The 14071-nt window shown below is 42.5% G+C and overlaps 1 protein-coding gene across 1 annotated transcript; it reads left to right on the forward strand.

The window, feature by feature from the left end:
* Positions 1-4746: 4746 nt before the first annotated feature.
* spry2 (sprouty RTK signaling antagonist 2) lies at positions 4747-10458 on the forward strand. The gene is made up of 2 exons (XM_030410313.1): positions 4747-5334; positions 8428-10458. The coding sequence occupies exon 2, from the start codon at positions 8476-8478 to the stop codon at positions 9481-9483; it is 1008 nt and encodes a 335-aa protein (XP_030266173.1). The 5' UTR covers positions 4747-5334; positions 8428-8475; the 3' UTR covers positions 9484-10458.
* The last annotated feature ends 3613 nt before the right edge of the window (positions 10459-14071 follow it).

The raw sequence follows: 14071 nt of genomic DNA on the forward strand, positions 1-14071 counted from the left end.
GTGTTCGACATCCACTCCTGATAGCACAGGGTCCCTTAAGAAAACACAGTCCTGATTGAAACCGACGGTGCGTCCTGAGTGCGACCGGAAATGAATGGTGTCCCTCCACTTGAGTGAAAGTTTCCCCAGAGAGAGACAAAACTAACCCAGGTGTTTACATAATCAGCTTGGCGTTGGCGCGCGTGTGAAATAGGTGGAAAATTAGTCATCAGGCTAAATCGTTGCCCCCCCCCCCCCCCCCCCCCCAACTCACGCTTACGCTCGGCTGCATAGCTCATCAGCAGCAAGCGCGTCTGCCGAGGATTCGTTTCCAAATTCGCTGCGGTTGCGTGATGGCGCCACAGATGTGAAAGCCGCAGTCAGTGAAACTTGTTGTTTGCATAAAAAAAAAATCCATGACGGTCCGGGGAGGAAACTGCTGAGAGGAGAAGGACCTTGGATATCAGCGAGCCGAAAAAACAAAAAGGGAGCATCATGTGCTCGCGCAGATAAAAGACCTCATTCTTGTTTTTTTGTTCGCGGGTAACACTGGGACCTCTCCCACTTAAACAGCATGTTTTGTGCTACTGTGAAATACCATAAATAAGAGATCAAACAAAGTTCTGCACCAGCTGCACAAGGGGACCCTATAGCCAGACAGAGCAGCAGCTCAACTGATGGAAAACTTTAGCTCAAACTTAAATACCAAACTACAGAAATTATACCTTTCTGCTGAAAATGGCTGCGCGTACATGCACAAAAATAGACCTACACATAGATATAATGTGCGTGTATTCAGATAATGTTTGTGTTTTGCTTAAAATGTCAATTAGCTGCCAACAAAGTCTCATATAATTTGAATTCAGTCACTCCTTCATTTCTTAAATTTTAAAGCAGTTTTAAATGATTTTTGGCCTCATGGGGGCAGCAGAGACATGATGCAAACACATGGTTCGACCTTGGCATGTGTACAGTTTTCTATTTACGTAACCACACCATGCAGAGTGGTTTCGAAGACTTGTTTTGTTTCAAGACGTTGTTTCTTTTGAAATATCAAAACGTTTCAGCTTGCTAAGTGCGTCATTATGTCGCACGTTTGGGACCACTTCCGATGTTTTGATGAGTGGGTCCCCATTTTGTTTGCACCTTGTGTTCCCTCAAATGGTCCCCACATAGTCGTGTTGGTAAGAATACACCGAGAACAGTAGCAGTGCGCCAGAGAAAGGCAGCGATGAACTGAACTTGAAACATTAGAAACATAAAAGCACTTTGGGTCGGTTGTTAATCATTTCATTTACATACCAAAATCCAAACCCAGCTAACAGTTGCAATCAGTTGACAGTAAGTGCTCCTGACAATCAGCTTGAAGGACATGGTGTTTTCCATTATTATGTCTGATTAGAGTTCCGCTCACGGTCACATTAGCCTTTGGAAAATTGCCCTGAAACCCTGTAATTGCCCCGCACCTGAAAGACAGAATATGATTCTGACGTGGGGAATGGATTAATATTTATCAGATGGATCAGAAATAGTACCAGTCGAGTGTTTGAGTGTTGCTGCGGCTTGTTGTGTTTCAGTTGTACCAAGTTAGGTGACACCGTGCAGTAACAATAATGATTTTTGACATTTACAAACACGTTTTGGACTGCACGGTCAAAGAAGAAGAAGGTTGGCCAATGAAATGGAGCCGCGTCGACACCTCACCAAAAACAGGAAATACATCCTTGGATTCGTCGGACCTGGCTCACAATAGCTTTCAGAGCTCTCTTTTCTCTATTTTCTCTGACCGTTTCTGTTTTCTGCTTTCTATTTGTTTCCCCTGGCGTTTTGTTCAGCATCACGTACGGTTTAATTTAACGAGAAGTTATTGAAGACGGGCCAAAAAGGTCTCGGAGCTAACGGCACCAAGCTAACTTAGCAAGCTCGTTAGCTTTTCTCGGTTGGAATAAGTTTAGAGTCGTACTGTCGACTCCTGTCTCATTGGTTTTGGGTCCAAAAGAGGAGGTTAAAGGGACAGTTCACCTCAAAATATAAAAAATAGATATTCAGCACCATTTAGCCATCTGGATTGTTTTGGTATGAGTGGAAGAGTTGAGGAAATACTGACCGTTTTTATTTGGGAGTGAACTGTGCAACATAGCTAATAAACTGTTAGCTTTCATCCATCCAGCGTCCCCTCATAGGTCAACCTGCTAACAGTCAACAACACATGTTTAACTCGTGTCTGTGGATATAGAATATTAAAGGTACAGGTTGCAAAAATTGGGATTTAAGGAGGTTTCAATCAAGCAAAGTCTGCATGTCTTACGTCTCTGTTCCAGCTGTCACCACGCAACATTTTCATTATTTTTGACACCATAAACACCATAAACACCAACACGTGGCTTTTAGGTTAAATGAAGACCAGCCGGCGAGACAAGAAAACACAAAGGAAGATAAATTGTTCGAAGAAAGAGGGCAGTTAATTTGCCAAGTCCCACTCGCAGCTGATTAAAGTGGCTTCTTCTCCCAGTGCTGTGGTGCTCACAACTTCGTAATTACTCCGTCTGGAATTGATCAGACACTCCATTACCAAAATGGAGCGAGAGATGTCGAAGCTGTCATTGTTTTCAATGAAAGGTCTGCTCCGTCTGTCCGTGTCCCCGGCTGACTGAACGCAGGCTAATTGGCCATTTTTGAAAAGACTTATGGGGAAAGGTTTCGGTTTTCCAACACTGTGTTTGGACTTTTAAGCTGTGTGTTTTCTGTGACTTGAATTTTGCCTTGAATCTAACACCAAACTTTCTGATTTACATTTTTGTCATGTTTCGTCTTGCTGCATTCCCTCATTTATACTCCAAGTGTTCTATCTATAAATATGCATCCTTCCCTGCTGCCTAACTGATGAATTACTTTCACAAATGCAGACACTCATCAATTAGTCATTAAGAATCATTAAGAATCCTTCCAGAGGATTGTCTTGGATGTTTAAACAGATCCGAATTATTTAATTTCACTTGGTTTTTGCTTTTTTTGTATTGTCAAATCCTGCTTCTATTAATTGAAGCCTGCAGCATTAGAAGAAGTCCACAAGGGGGAGCTGCTCAACTGATAGTCACAACAGCTGGGAGTAAACAGTATTGGCCTGCTAATTACATGTACCAGTTTCTATAGATCGCTTTTACTCTGAGATCTATAGCAGCCTCAGACGGTTTAAAATGAGCGCCGAGTGTTCGGGGATGTCCGGTATGATAAACACAATGCTGTGTCAGTCAAAGTCTAGTCGATATACTGACAGGAAACTGCTGCGAAGCCCTTTGAGAAAACCACTCAAGTGCAATTTAAAGGTACTTAGCTTAGTCTTTCCATTTTGTGTTAATCTATACTTCTAATCCTTCACATTTGGAGGCACCATGTGTGAAGAACTTCACAGTGTAAAAAATACAACATTAAAGTAGCACTTTATTATAATATCGTTGATATATATGTAATAAATAGTTAACTAAACATTAGTTAATGGTACTCAACTATTAATAAATGATGAAATGCTTTATACATGATTAACTGGGCAATTGTAAAGGATTTTAAACAAGGAATATAAACATCAGTTGTAACAAACAAAGTTTAGAGATGAACTACTATCAGCTGGTACAGGTACTAACAAACATTTTGCAACTTTGCAATTAACAATTGCTTAATACATTGCTAAAAAAAAAAGAAAGAAATTCTTTAAAAACAGTGAAATAACATTGACTAATGTTTAAATAACCACAAATTACTCATGTATTATTAATGGTTTTTATAGGGCATAAACAACATGTTACTTATAAGAACCACCAGTCAAATAAAGTCATCAAAAGTAATACAAAGTTAAAGTAGCCATTATGCAGAATGCAGAATTTGGAGTTCTATAATTTAACTAGATTGGATTATCATAATGGGATTGTTCACTGTTTAGTGGTCTGATATAAAGAAAATGCAATAGTTATAGTTAGTTATATAAAAAATTAAGTTGTAAAGTGACCAAAAAGTGAAATTCTTCCCTCTTCAGTGCAGTGGAGTAGAAGTATACAGTATCAAAACATGCCAATACGAAAGGAAAGTAGAAGTACCTCAAAATGGGAACTTTCTACCATTGTGGATACAGTTATACTGTACAACCACAGATATTGTGGTTATTTAGAGTTCGAACATTTAAAGGTGCACTTCTTTTTAAGACATTCATTGACTGTTTGTTTAATGCCAAATCAAACTACATCGACAAACTCTTGTTGTGAATAAACAATGTGACCTTAAAGGGCAACACAATTTGTTGACTGTTTCTCTTTGTTTATATGTGGCGGACCCTGCCACCAATCTAGCTTCAAACAGCATTCTGGGGACCTTATTTTCCTCTGAGAACAGCTTGTTTATTCACTTCTGGAAGTTATTTTTATCATAACCTCATTGCTAATGTAAATTCGGAGTTTGAATGTCATCTCCAAAACTACATAGTGACCCTTTGCATGTCCCACTTTCGCTCATGAATCTTACAGAAGGCTATATTATTGTCTACAAGTCTGTGCTTTTATTCGACATCACCAGCTTAAAAAAAGTTGTTTTTATTTCAACTTTAACAGCAGCATGATCTGTTGCAGCAAGCCCATTCCAGTGGACTGATATGGAAAGTGCTACTTTAAAAAGGAAAATGGGTCACCAGCGATAAGAGATGCTGGGCTGCAGGGAGGGCAGCGCTGGTACAGTCCGTCCCCGGCAGTGTTTGGGCTCCTGCTGTATAATTGATCAGACCGCTGGGTGTGAATGGCCGCTCCCTCGCAGCCAATGGCTGAGCACCGGATGCGAGATATCCGCTGCAACAACAAGCGCTCTGTTCCCCCTTCAGCTTGACGCCATTTACAGCCCAAATCCCGACCTCCCCTCCGGAAAGAGCAAAAAAAAAAAAAAAAAAAAAAAAACACTCGCACACGAGAGAAAAAAGTACTTGCAAACCCCTCAGAGCCTTGCGGATAAAACACACCGATTTAAAACTACTTCTGAGCCGGACTTTTTCTCCGTCTTTCCCCCTCCTCGCTGCAGCACCGGAGGAAGTTTTGCGCTCCGCCGGTCACCGACTGAACTTCTCGCCTGGTTTAACGCCTCGTGCTCTGGCGCAAAAAAACACGGGATTTACGTCTTAGTGCCGCTTTTTTTTTTTTTTTTTTTTGCTTTTTTGCTTCGCAAAACTGCGCTGCGGTCCGGAGACCTTTTTTTTTTTTCTTTCCTCAATGGACTTTCTACCGACGGCTTCCCAGACTGAGTTGCCGCTGTAGGGGGAGTAAAACTCTGCTCAAACTGGATTTATATCACCTAGACGGGGGCTAAAGTGTCGAAAACACGGTACGTGGAGCACACACCGGAGCGGAGGGCTGCTGTTCTGAGCTAAACCCTGCGCTCAAACTACTTTATCTTGTATGTTTATGCTAGCATTTATAGCCCTCTTTCCAACTTTCTCACTCTTGCTTTGGCACACATAATGTTAATGTCTTACTAGGAGAAGCTGTGCACTTTTGACTCTTGTTGAGCTTCTTAATTTTGGTTACTTTTTATTCAAAAGCAGGAGTTTTTCCACTTGAAATTAAGCGTACGCCTCTGCCTAGGCTGAGTCTAATGTCTAATTTATCAGGAATAAGTCGTGTCCAAGTTGGCACATGCGTTCATATTTACATTCATAGACCATAAAGTTTGTAGCCTGTGTGCTTTTATGACGCAGGTTTTTTAGTTTTTTTTTAACCCCCTGCAAACGTGTGTTTGCATTATCAATTGTTTAACACAGTGGAAAATATTGTCTTATCAGTCTTGCATCAGAAACAATATGAGTCATATAGGTTTCTATAGTTTACTCAATATGCTGACTACAATTCTTACTGCAGCCTTGTCAATTTTCCGTTTTACGTGTTTAAAGGGGCACAATGTACTTTCGCAAAGGAAGTTAAAACTCAGAACTTTTATTATTACAATATTAATGAGGTCAAATATTGATTTTCCCCCATAACTGAATAAACAAGCTGTTCTCGGAGGAAAATAAGCCAGAAGCTAGAAATGTGGCGGGGTCCGCCAAATATAAACAAAGCAAAACAGTATGAAATTGTGTTGTCCTTGACGGTCGGTCTGTTTATCCAGTAAAGAACACGAGGAGAGTTTGTTTAGGCGGTCAATGGAGATCTTTCTCTTCTGATTAAAACTTCGTCCACAGAAACCACATAGTGCACCTTTAACCTGTCACTTTTAAAAGCTGCTGCCATCACTTTGCTCCAGGTTGCTTCCAGCCCCCCCGCCCCGCACTTCACCCCCCCCATCCACCCACCCACAGTGGCCGACATGGCTCGCACACCTCCACCCCCCACCAACAGGTTAAAAATCTGAGCGTGCCTGCAAGCCCTCTTCATATGAAGCCAAAAAAAAACCCCTCATGAAGAAACCCTCATGCATGCTCAGAGAGAGCCCCACTCCCACTGCCCTTGAACGCATCACTCGCACTCCACCCGGACTCTTTCATGCTCCAAACTTTTCTCTTGTTTTTTTTTTCATCTTGTCACTCATCTTCTTTTCAGCGGTGGCACAATGTAAAAATGTGTTAGAATGGGGAAGGTGGCTGCGGGCCATTTGTCATGCAACAAACAAAAGGCCTTTTCCTGTATTGTCATTGAAAAGTGTTTGGGGGGTGGGGGCCTCGCAACCCCAAAGACGGCATTTGAAAGCCAATTAGCACAAGGAAGGAGAATTAAGGCCAGCACTGTCAGTTTCTTTACTTTGGTGTGTTGCGTTGGTGAAAACGAGGCCGTGCGTTTGATTATGTTAGATTACAGTGACAGTGCAACATGCTAATGTTACTCTGTCTAAATGATGAGTCAGATTATAAACTGATCTGGAGAGTCCTTTAGCGACCTTTTTTAATTTTTCAAGATATTCTATATAGAAAGTTGTAACTACATGTTTGCTACGGTTTGAAACAATGTTACTATGTTACATAAGTTTAAGCACATGTCCATTAATGTTGAAATGAACAGTTATTTTCCGTATCGATTTAATCTGGGTTAGGCTACGGCTGCAACCAACTATAACTTTGGTTATCAGTTGAATTGGCAATTATTTGTTCGCGCAATTGTCTGTAAAATTTGTATAAAATAGTGACATGTCTGTTAGAAGTCCCAGCAGTCCGAGTTGAGGTGTTGTTTTGTGTGATCAACAATCCAAAGTCAAATAATTTATTTTTAATTATTGAAAAGCATCAAAATCTCGTGTTTGAGGAACTAGAACCTGCAAAAGAAGTGCAAAAAAAAAAAAGAGTATTGGGGCATAAAAGTAGTTTGTACTTGTGTAATTGTTGCACCTCAACTTCGGTTTTTGTCTCATTTCATCGTTTTGTTTGTAACGATGACAAAAGCTAGAGTCCCATGCAGTGTTGACTGCGTTCTAACAAATCACCGGTTCAATTTGGGATTATTCATGAGCTTGTCCTGCTTTCCTAAGACTTTTTTTGATATAAAACGTACTTTATCTTTATTTCTTGCACATTGGTCCACGTAAAATGTCAACTTGAGCTTTCAAAAGTTGTTACGGATATATTTTTAAAAAGAAAAGTCTAACCTCAAACAACAAAAATACTTTTTTGAGACATTTTGGTCACAAGAAGGTCGAGACCTTCTTATTTTTTTTTTTCCTGATACAGATCTACAGATAAACTTCACAAATTAGTGTAATTTTTTAGAAGTTTCAAGACCAGGTGGACGTTTCCCATTGACCAACATCCCTGAATATGTAGATATCAAGTGTTCATAAAAAGCAAAAAGTACCTAAATATATTCATTTGACGTGCTTAACCAATGAAATTTTACCAATTATCATCAATATAGCTGCAGATTAATTCTCCTTTTTTTCTTTATGAAGTAATTTGGGGGCACTTTTGTTGCAGACAGTGTCGAGACGACAGGAAATGAGTGAGAGAGATGCAACAAAGATCAGAACTGCGTTGTTGTTTATACTCGTTATCTTAAACTACAGGGGCTTAACGGATTTCAGCATATTTTCTTATTTTTTGTTCCTGTTTAGGTTAGTCATTGTTGTGCCATAGATGGCTAGAAACAGGAAGTTTGCGCAAACCATCGTCAGTGACGCATCTAAATTGAATAAACATGTCACTTCTTTAACATGAAGCCTCGATCTGGATCTTAAGACTTTAGTTATCATCTGTTTGTTCTAGTGGCCTCAGACGTTGTTTATAGCCTCCATAGACTCGCTCTTGAGTGAAAGCAAGAAAAGCGGATTCTAAAGGCCCAACCAAACATTACATCATCCCCGTCACCCAAACTCTAATGTGTTTGCGTAGCCTTATTTCCATAATGGTGCCTGTACAGATATCGGTTATGATTTGCATGGCATCATTTGCATGGCTTGTCGCAGACGGCTATAAACTGTCTGTTTCTCGTGCAGGACTTCAGATGTGTCCCATGCCAGCCAGAGCGGCCCTTCAGTCCCGAGATGGATTCCAGAAGTCAGAGCGACAGCGACGGGGGAGGAGGACACCACGGGTGGTCACAGGCATCGACGGACTCGCAGGACGCGCCGCATGACGAAGGGAGACCGCAACCACGGCCTCCGCAAACCAACGATGCTCCGCCAGATCCTGGGTTGACCAACGGGCAGCCGCCTCATACTCCAGCAGTGCTATCTCTGGACCAGATCAGGATAACTGGGAGTAGTAATGAGTACACAGAAGGGCCTACAGTGGCCCAAAGGTCGCCTGCATCTGAGCATAGGCAACAGAAGAGTGACTTGAATATGTCACCCAGTTCAAGGACCAGTGAGCAGCAGGAGACTCCGGAAGAGAGGCCTAATAATCTCCGCAACCTGCCTTCATTGACTCAGTATGGAAACACAGACACTTCCAGGGAAGGCGTGCTGCGATCCTCCAGTGCAGAGGACTCCCAGAGCAGCATCAGGACCAGCGTGGGGAGCTCTTCTTCTGGCCAGAGGCTCCTCAGCAGCCCTGCAGGCAGCAACCAGATAATCAGAACCCAGCCGAAACGTGCAGAGCTTAGCACAGAGGAGCTGAAACCCCTGAACAATGAGTCCAGGGCTGTGGTGGCCGTGCCAGGCAGCGGAGGCTCTAAAAATCACCGTATACACTCCACCAAGTGCGAGGACTGCGGTCGGTGCTGCTGCTCAGAGTGCCGTCGCCCGCGGGTGCTTCCTTCCTGCTGGATGTGTGGTCGTCGGTGCATGTGCTCAGCGCACAGCGTGGTGGAGAACGGGACGTGCGTCTGCTGCGTCAAGGGGCTTTTCTACCACTGCTCCAGCGACGACGAGGACACATGCGCCGACAAGCCCTTCTCCTGCACACAGCCGCACTGCTGCGTGCGCTGGACCACCGTGTCGCTCCTCGCCCTGCTCTTCCCCTGTCTCCTGTGCTACCTCCCGGCTAAAGGATGTGTGGCTGTGTGCCAGTGCTGCTATGACCGAGTCACACGACCCGGCTGTCGGTGTTAAAATGCAGAAGGATGGAGAGACTCCATGTTGACTGAACTGATAGATGTTTTTTGGCCCTATAGTCGTCTAGTCAAAAGGTCGGATTAGAGAGCCAATGATGTTGTGTGCTTGAGTTTTTGTGTTTGCCATCTTCACGGCCATCAGATCTGGGCTGGGGAAAAGTGAAATTTTGCCTTAAACTTGTCAAACAGCCTCAGTAGTTGAGAATTGTTCTGGTAGAGGCACTGGAGGTGCGTCAGCACACCCTGGCATTACGAGTTTCACTTCAAACCAAAATAAGCGCTCCACATGTTAAAAGGTATGAATATTCAACTACTGTTTCATTTCTTCACTCAAGTGCCCAGATGTGGTGTTGTTGCTATGAGAGTCCAAATGGATAGCCTTTTTATTTTCTAACATTTAATACAACTTATATGCTAAGAACAGACTCCTATTACTAACTGTATGTAAAGTAGTAAATGCAAAGGGTATGTACATTAGAAATTGAGTTTGACAGATGTTTTATTTTTGTACATATAATAATACTTCAACTGTGAAAAGTTTTTTTCTGCCATACCAGAGGCACCTTGATGAATCCACATTTATATGAATCAGTCAGCCTCATTCACACCATGTTTGTACATTCACTGGAATGTATGTCAATCATTTTATGTCATTTACAAAGGAAAAGTCTTATCCCTTCTACTTGTAAATTGTACAGTGACCTTATATGAAAAATTTATTTTCTAATTCCAACATTTGCTTAGTGTAAAGTTAAAAAAAATATATATTTATTTGAAGGTTTATTATTTTATAATGAAAAATATTTATTTTGAGAAAAAGGCATCGTTAATGTGTCACCTCTCTCGGGGCTATTCTGTAGTGGCTGGAGATTTCTGAGGTGATGTGTAGGAGTGTCAAAGCTGGATGAATAGTTCACTATGAATTAGAAGACAAATATATTAACGTTTGAAATTAAACAACCTTGAAGTCTGACGGAGCATCTTTCCTGTTGTTTGTCTGCATTGTCTCGTGTGCTAATTCATTTAAAGGGACACTCTTGAAATTGTGTTTCATATGTTTACAGTGAGTTAAGATCTTTCTCTTCAGCTACACACTGCACCTTTTAAACCAAAGGTTTTTCATGATCTGACGGGATCTGTCTGCAGATATGACCATAACCTTAACCACAAGTGTCAGGTTTTGTCTGGGTTCCCACTCATTTTGAGACGTTTTCCCGTGGATCGAGGCCCGACTTAAGCACCGTTCTCTGCATCTTTAATTGAACCCCTGCACGAACACCTCGGGCAGCAGAGCTATCATCAGCCCCGGCTCTGCCATTTTTTGTCTCGGCGACGCAATCGCTCCACGATGTTTACGGAGATCAAACGAGGAAACGAGGACGCATTAATGTTCACCCATTAAGGTTCACCCTGGGCCCTCTTAAGGAAAACATCTGGCTCTGGTAAAGCCGTGTGTATAGGAATGCGCACATCTGTTTGCATGCAGATAGAAAAACTTCTATCTTTTTTTATTTATCCTGTGAATCGAGCACTTCACTCTTTTTTGTGTGTGTGTGTGCAAATATGCACTCATGTAAGCCTACTATTACACCCTGGCCTGGCTTCAAGTTTAATTTCATACACCTTCCTCGGTTCCTGCAGATACCGGGCCCTTTTTTTTCTCCTCCATGCTTTTCCCTTTTTTTTTTTTCTTTTTGTTTTTTTCTTTTTTTAATCAAAGGTTTGTTCAGGAATTCCTTGGGTTTTGAGTGTCCCTGCAGGCGAAACATAAGCCTGAAACATAAGCCCCTGACACTTGTTGACAGCATACGGACGTGTTTGCGGCACGGTATGCATTCAGAGCCCTGATTGACACGCCGAGGCCCAACCTGCGCTCACTTGTTTGTTATTCATCCCCTTCGCCTCTGACTGACGGGGGTTTGCTTTACATAATTATCAACTTTCACCTATTTTTTTTTTTTTTTTTTTTTTTTACAGCGGCGTCGGCAGAGGAGGTGGAAACATAACGGCAGAATCCCATTAGGGACAGAAAAGGGAGAGTTGATCTCGTGTTTAGTCTTTATTTTTCCAGTCGCAGGCCTCCCCTCTCCCCGCATTGTCTCAGCTGTGAATGAAGAGGGGAAAGGGGTGGGTGTGGAGGAGGAGGAGGGGGGGTGGGTTGTTAGGAAGAGGGACCGCAAAGGGTTAAAAGCATCACTTTGAATGACAAAGACCTAACAGTTTACCCCCGTATTCAGCCCGGCATGCATTCATCCTGTTTTCAATAGTCGGGGGGTCATTTTGGCTCCCCAACGCTCCTCTGGGCTACCTGCTCCTACTTGGTATTCCCATAGGGAGACGGTTGTCTTGTCGGGAGGGGCGGGGGGGTGGGGAGGGCAATCAGTTGGATGTGGTGAAGAAAAAAAATAGTCCTAATCGTTTGAGTATAATGTGCTAATGAGTAAAAAGTCAGTTTTGGATTCATCGTTTCTCTACAGCAAAACTTCAGATCAGTCGTTTGGAAGCCATTTTCGGCAAAAGACATCCTCCTCGGATGTTGTCATCTCATTTCAGTTCCCCTGCGCTGTTTTTCTGGATTGTAAAGGTTTTCTTGTTCCTGCTTGAAGAGGCACTGTGTAGTTTATGTACAGTATTAATGAGGTAATGATACAAACTCAAATATTTATTTTTTCCACAAGTAAATAAAAAAAAAAAGCTGCTCTCAGAGAAAAATAAAGGTCGCAGAACACTTGTTGAGGCTGGAAAGCTGGCGGGGTCCGCCAAATATAAAGTATAAACAGTATGAAACCGTGTTGTTCTTTAAGGTCAGTTTGTTTATCCCGTTTATTCGGACACGACGACAAAGAGTAGGCAAAAAGAATAAGCGAATTTTAGCAAAAAAACAGCGAATGAAAATGTATCCCCCGAAATCTACACACTGCCCCTTTAATGTGCTCAGCTTTCTTCGACCATCTATTTACTTCCTCGACGGACAAACTGGCCGAAAAGAAGTGAGAATGGGTGCAACAACGGACAAAAAAGCTGAGGAAAACAAAGTGAGAGTTGTTGCATAAAAGGATAAAAAACAAGAAATGCAGAGCGAGATTGTTTATCCACCCGGCAGTCTCAGTGATTTGGCAAGCAGAGAGTAGCACTAGGAGGAGGAGGAGGGGGAGGGATGTGAATTGGGGGGAAAAAAAGGCCCCAGAACGGCTCTCTTTGTTGGTTTTAGCCGCCGTGGCCCCCGCGGCTCATGGCGGCTGTGGGGCAGAGCGGCCTATTCACCCTGCTCACCAAGGCAGAACGCGGCACAGGAAGACAGGAAGGAAGCGGGGCTATTCTTCATGGACGCATTGTCTGTCTGTCTGACGGCCAGGCTTAAGCAATCAAACAGCACTGTGAGACAGAGGGAGAGAGAGGAAGTACGCGGCAGTGTGAGAGAGAGAGAGAGAGAGAGAGATGTGCGCCACAAGCATTACAACTGTTCGCAACATCAAGAGAAAAACTGTATTTTTTCGCGTTTGCGTACAAACGCTTGGATGCCGCGTTGCGGCCACGACCTCCATTTCAGTGTGAAACCTGTCTGTGTCACTGCTGCAGAAGTGTGACGCAGCCAGGCAGAACCAGGCCAGACACCATCATGGATATTTAAGTAGACGTATTAAAGTACCCACAGTGAGATGCATATGAAAATAAAATCAATGAAGACATACTGGCATCAGTATTTCACAGTGCTCAGTACATATTGTCTGTACCTGTTGCCTCTTAACCTGTTGTAAGAGGAATGTAACCGGCCGTACCTGCCTCATGTCCTGTTGGGTGGTTTAAACAGTGACAATGCAGCGTAATTTATGAGCCGATAGGAATGTGAATGTAAAACTAGATTCTGCAAAACATCCAAACCAAACTGTCGCTGGAAATCTACCGTGGCCGACTTAAAGGTACAGTATGTAACAGCTGGCCACCTGCGTGATTCATACTCCAAACCGATAGGGGGCAGCACAGCTACTGCTGCTAACTGCTGCTAGCTGTAGCTGCCGATAGCTTAGTTAGCCGTAATGGTATTAGCTGATTCTGCACAGACATTCTTACATTTTAAGTGTACTTTATATGCAGTAACTGTTGTAACAGTGCATGTCATTTTGGGGGTTTGACTTGTACAGGCTAGTTATTGGTTAAAATGTTAAATTAGCAAGAAAAATTATAATTATTTCATTTTTACTGCAGTTGTTCTTCAGTGCTCCTTAAACGGTACAGACTCACAGTCTGATACATGTTGGATAGATGTTAGCAAGATATCTGACATTAACATCCATTTCCTCTAGACTTTTTCCCGTGAGATATTAGCAGGATAGTTAGCAACATACCTAGCAGGTGGAATAGTTTTGTTGTCACTTTAGAGGAGACCAGGGGTTTTGATGACAATTTGGTTGTCTCACATTTGAAAACGTTGTCAAATGTTAGTAGGCTAGGTGAAGCTGTGCTACAGTTGGCCCGGGTTTCCCCTATTTTGCGCCCATTGTTCTTATCAATCTCTTCACAAACACTTCTTGTTTTGCCCTTTTTTTTTTTTTCTTAACAGTGAAAACTGTGATGAAAAGTGAATG

This window comes from Sparus aurata, chromosome 24 (genome assembly GCF_900880675.1).
Source record: "Sparus aurata chromosome 24, fSpaAur1.1, whole genome shotgun sequence".
NCBI classification, from domain to species: domain Eukaryota; kingdom Metazoa; phylum Chordata; class Actinopteri; order Spariformes; family Sparidae; genus Sparus; species Sparus aurata.

Coding starts and splice junctions, on each gene's coding strand:
- spry2 (XM_030410313.1), top strand. CDS start 8,476: ATGGATTCCAGAAGTCAGAGCGACAGCGACGGGGGAGGAGGACACCAC.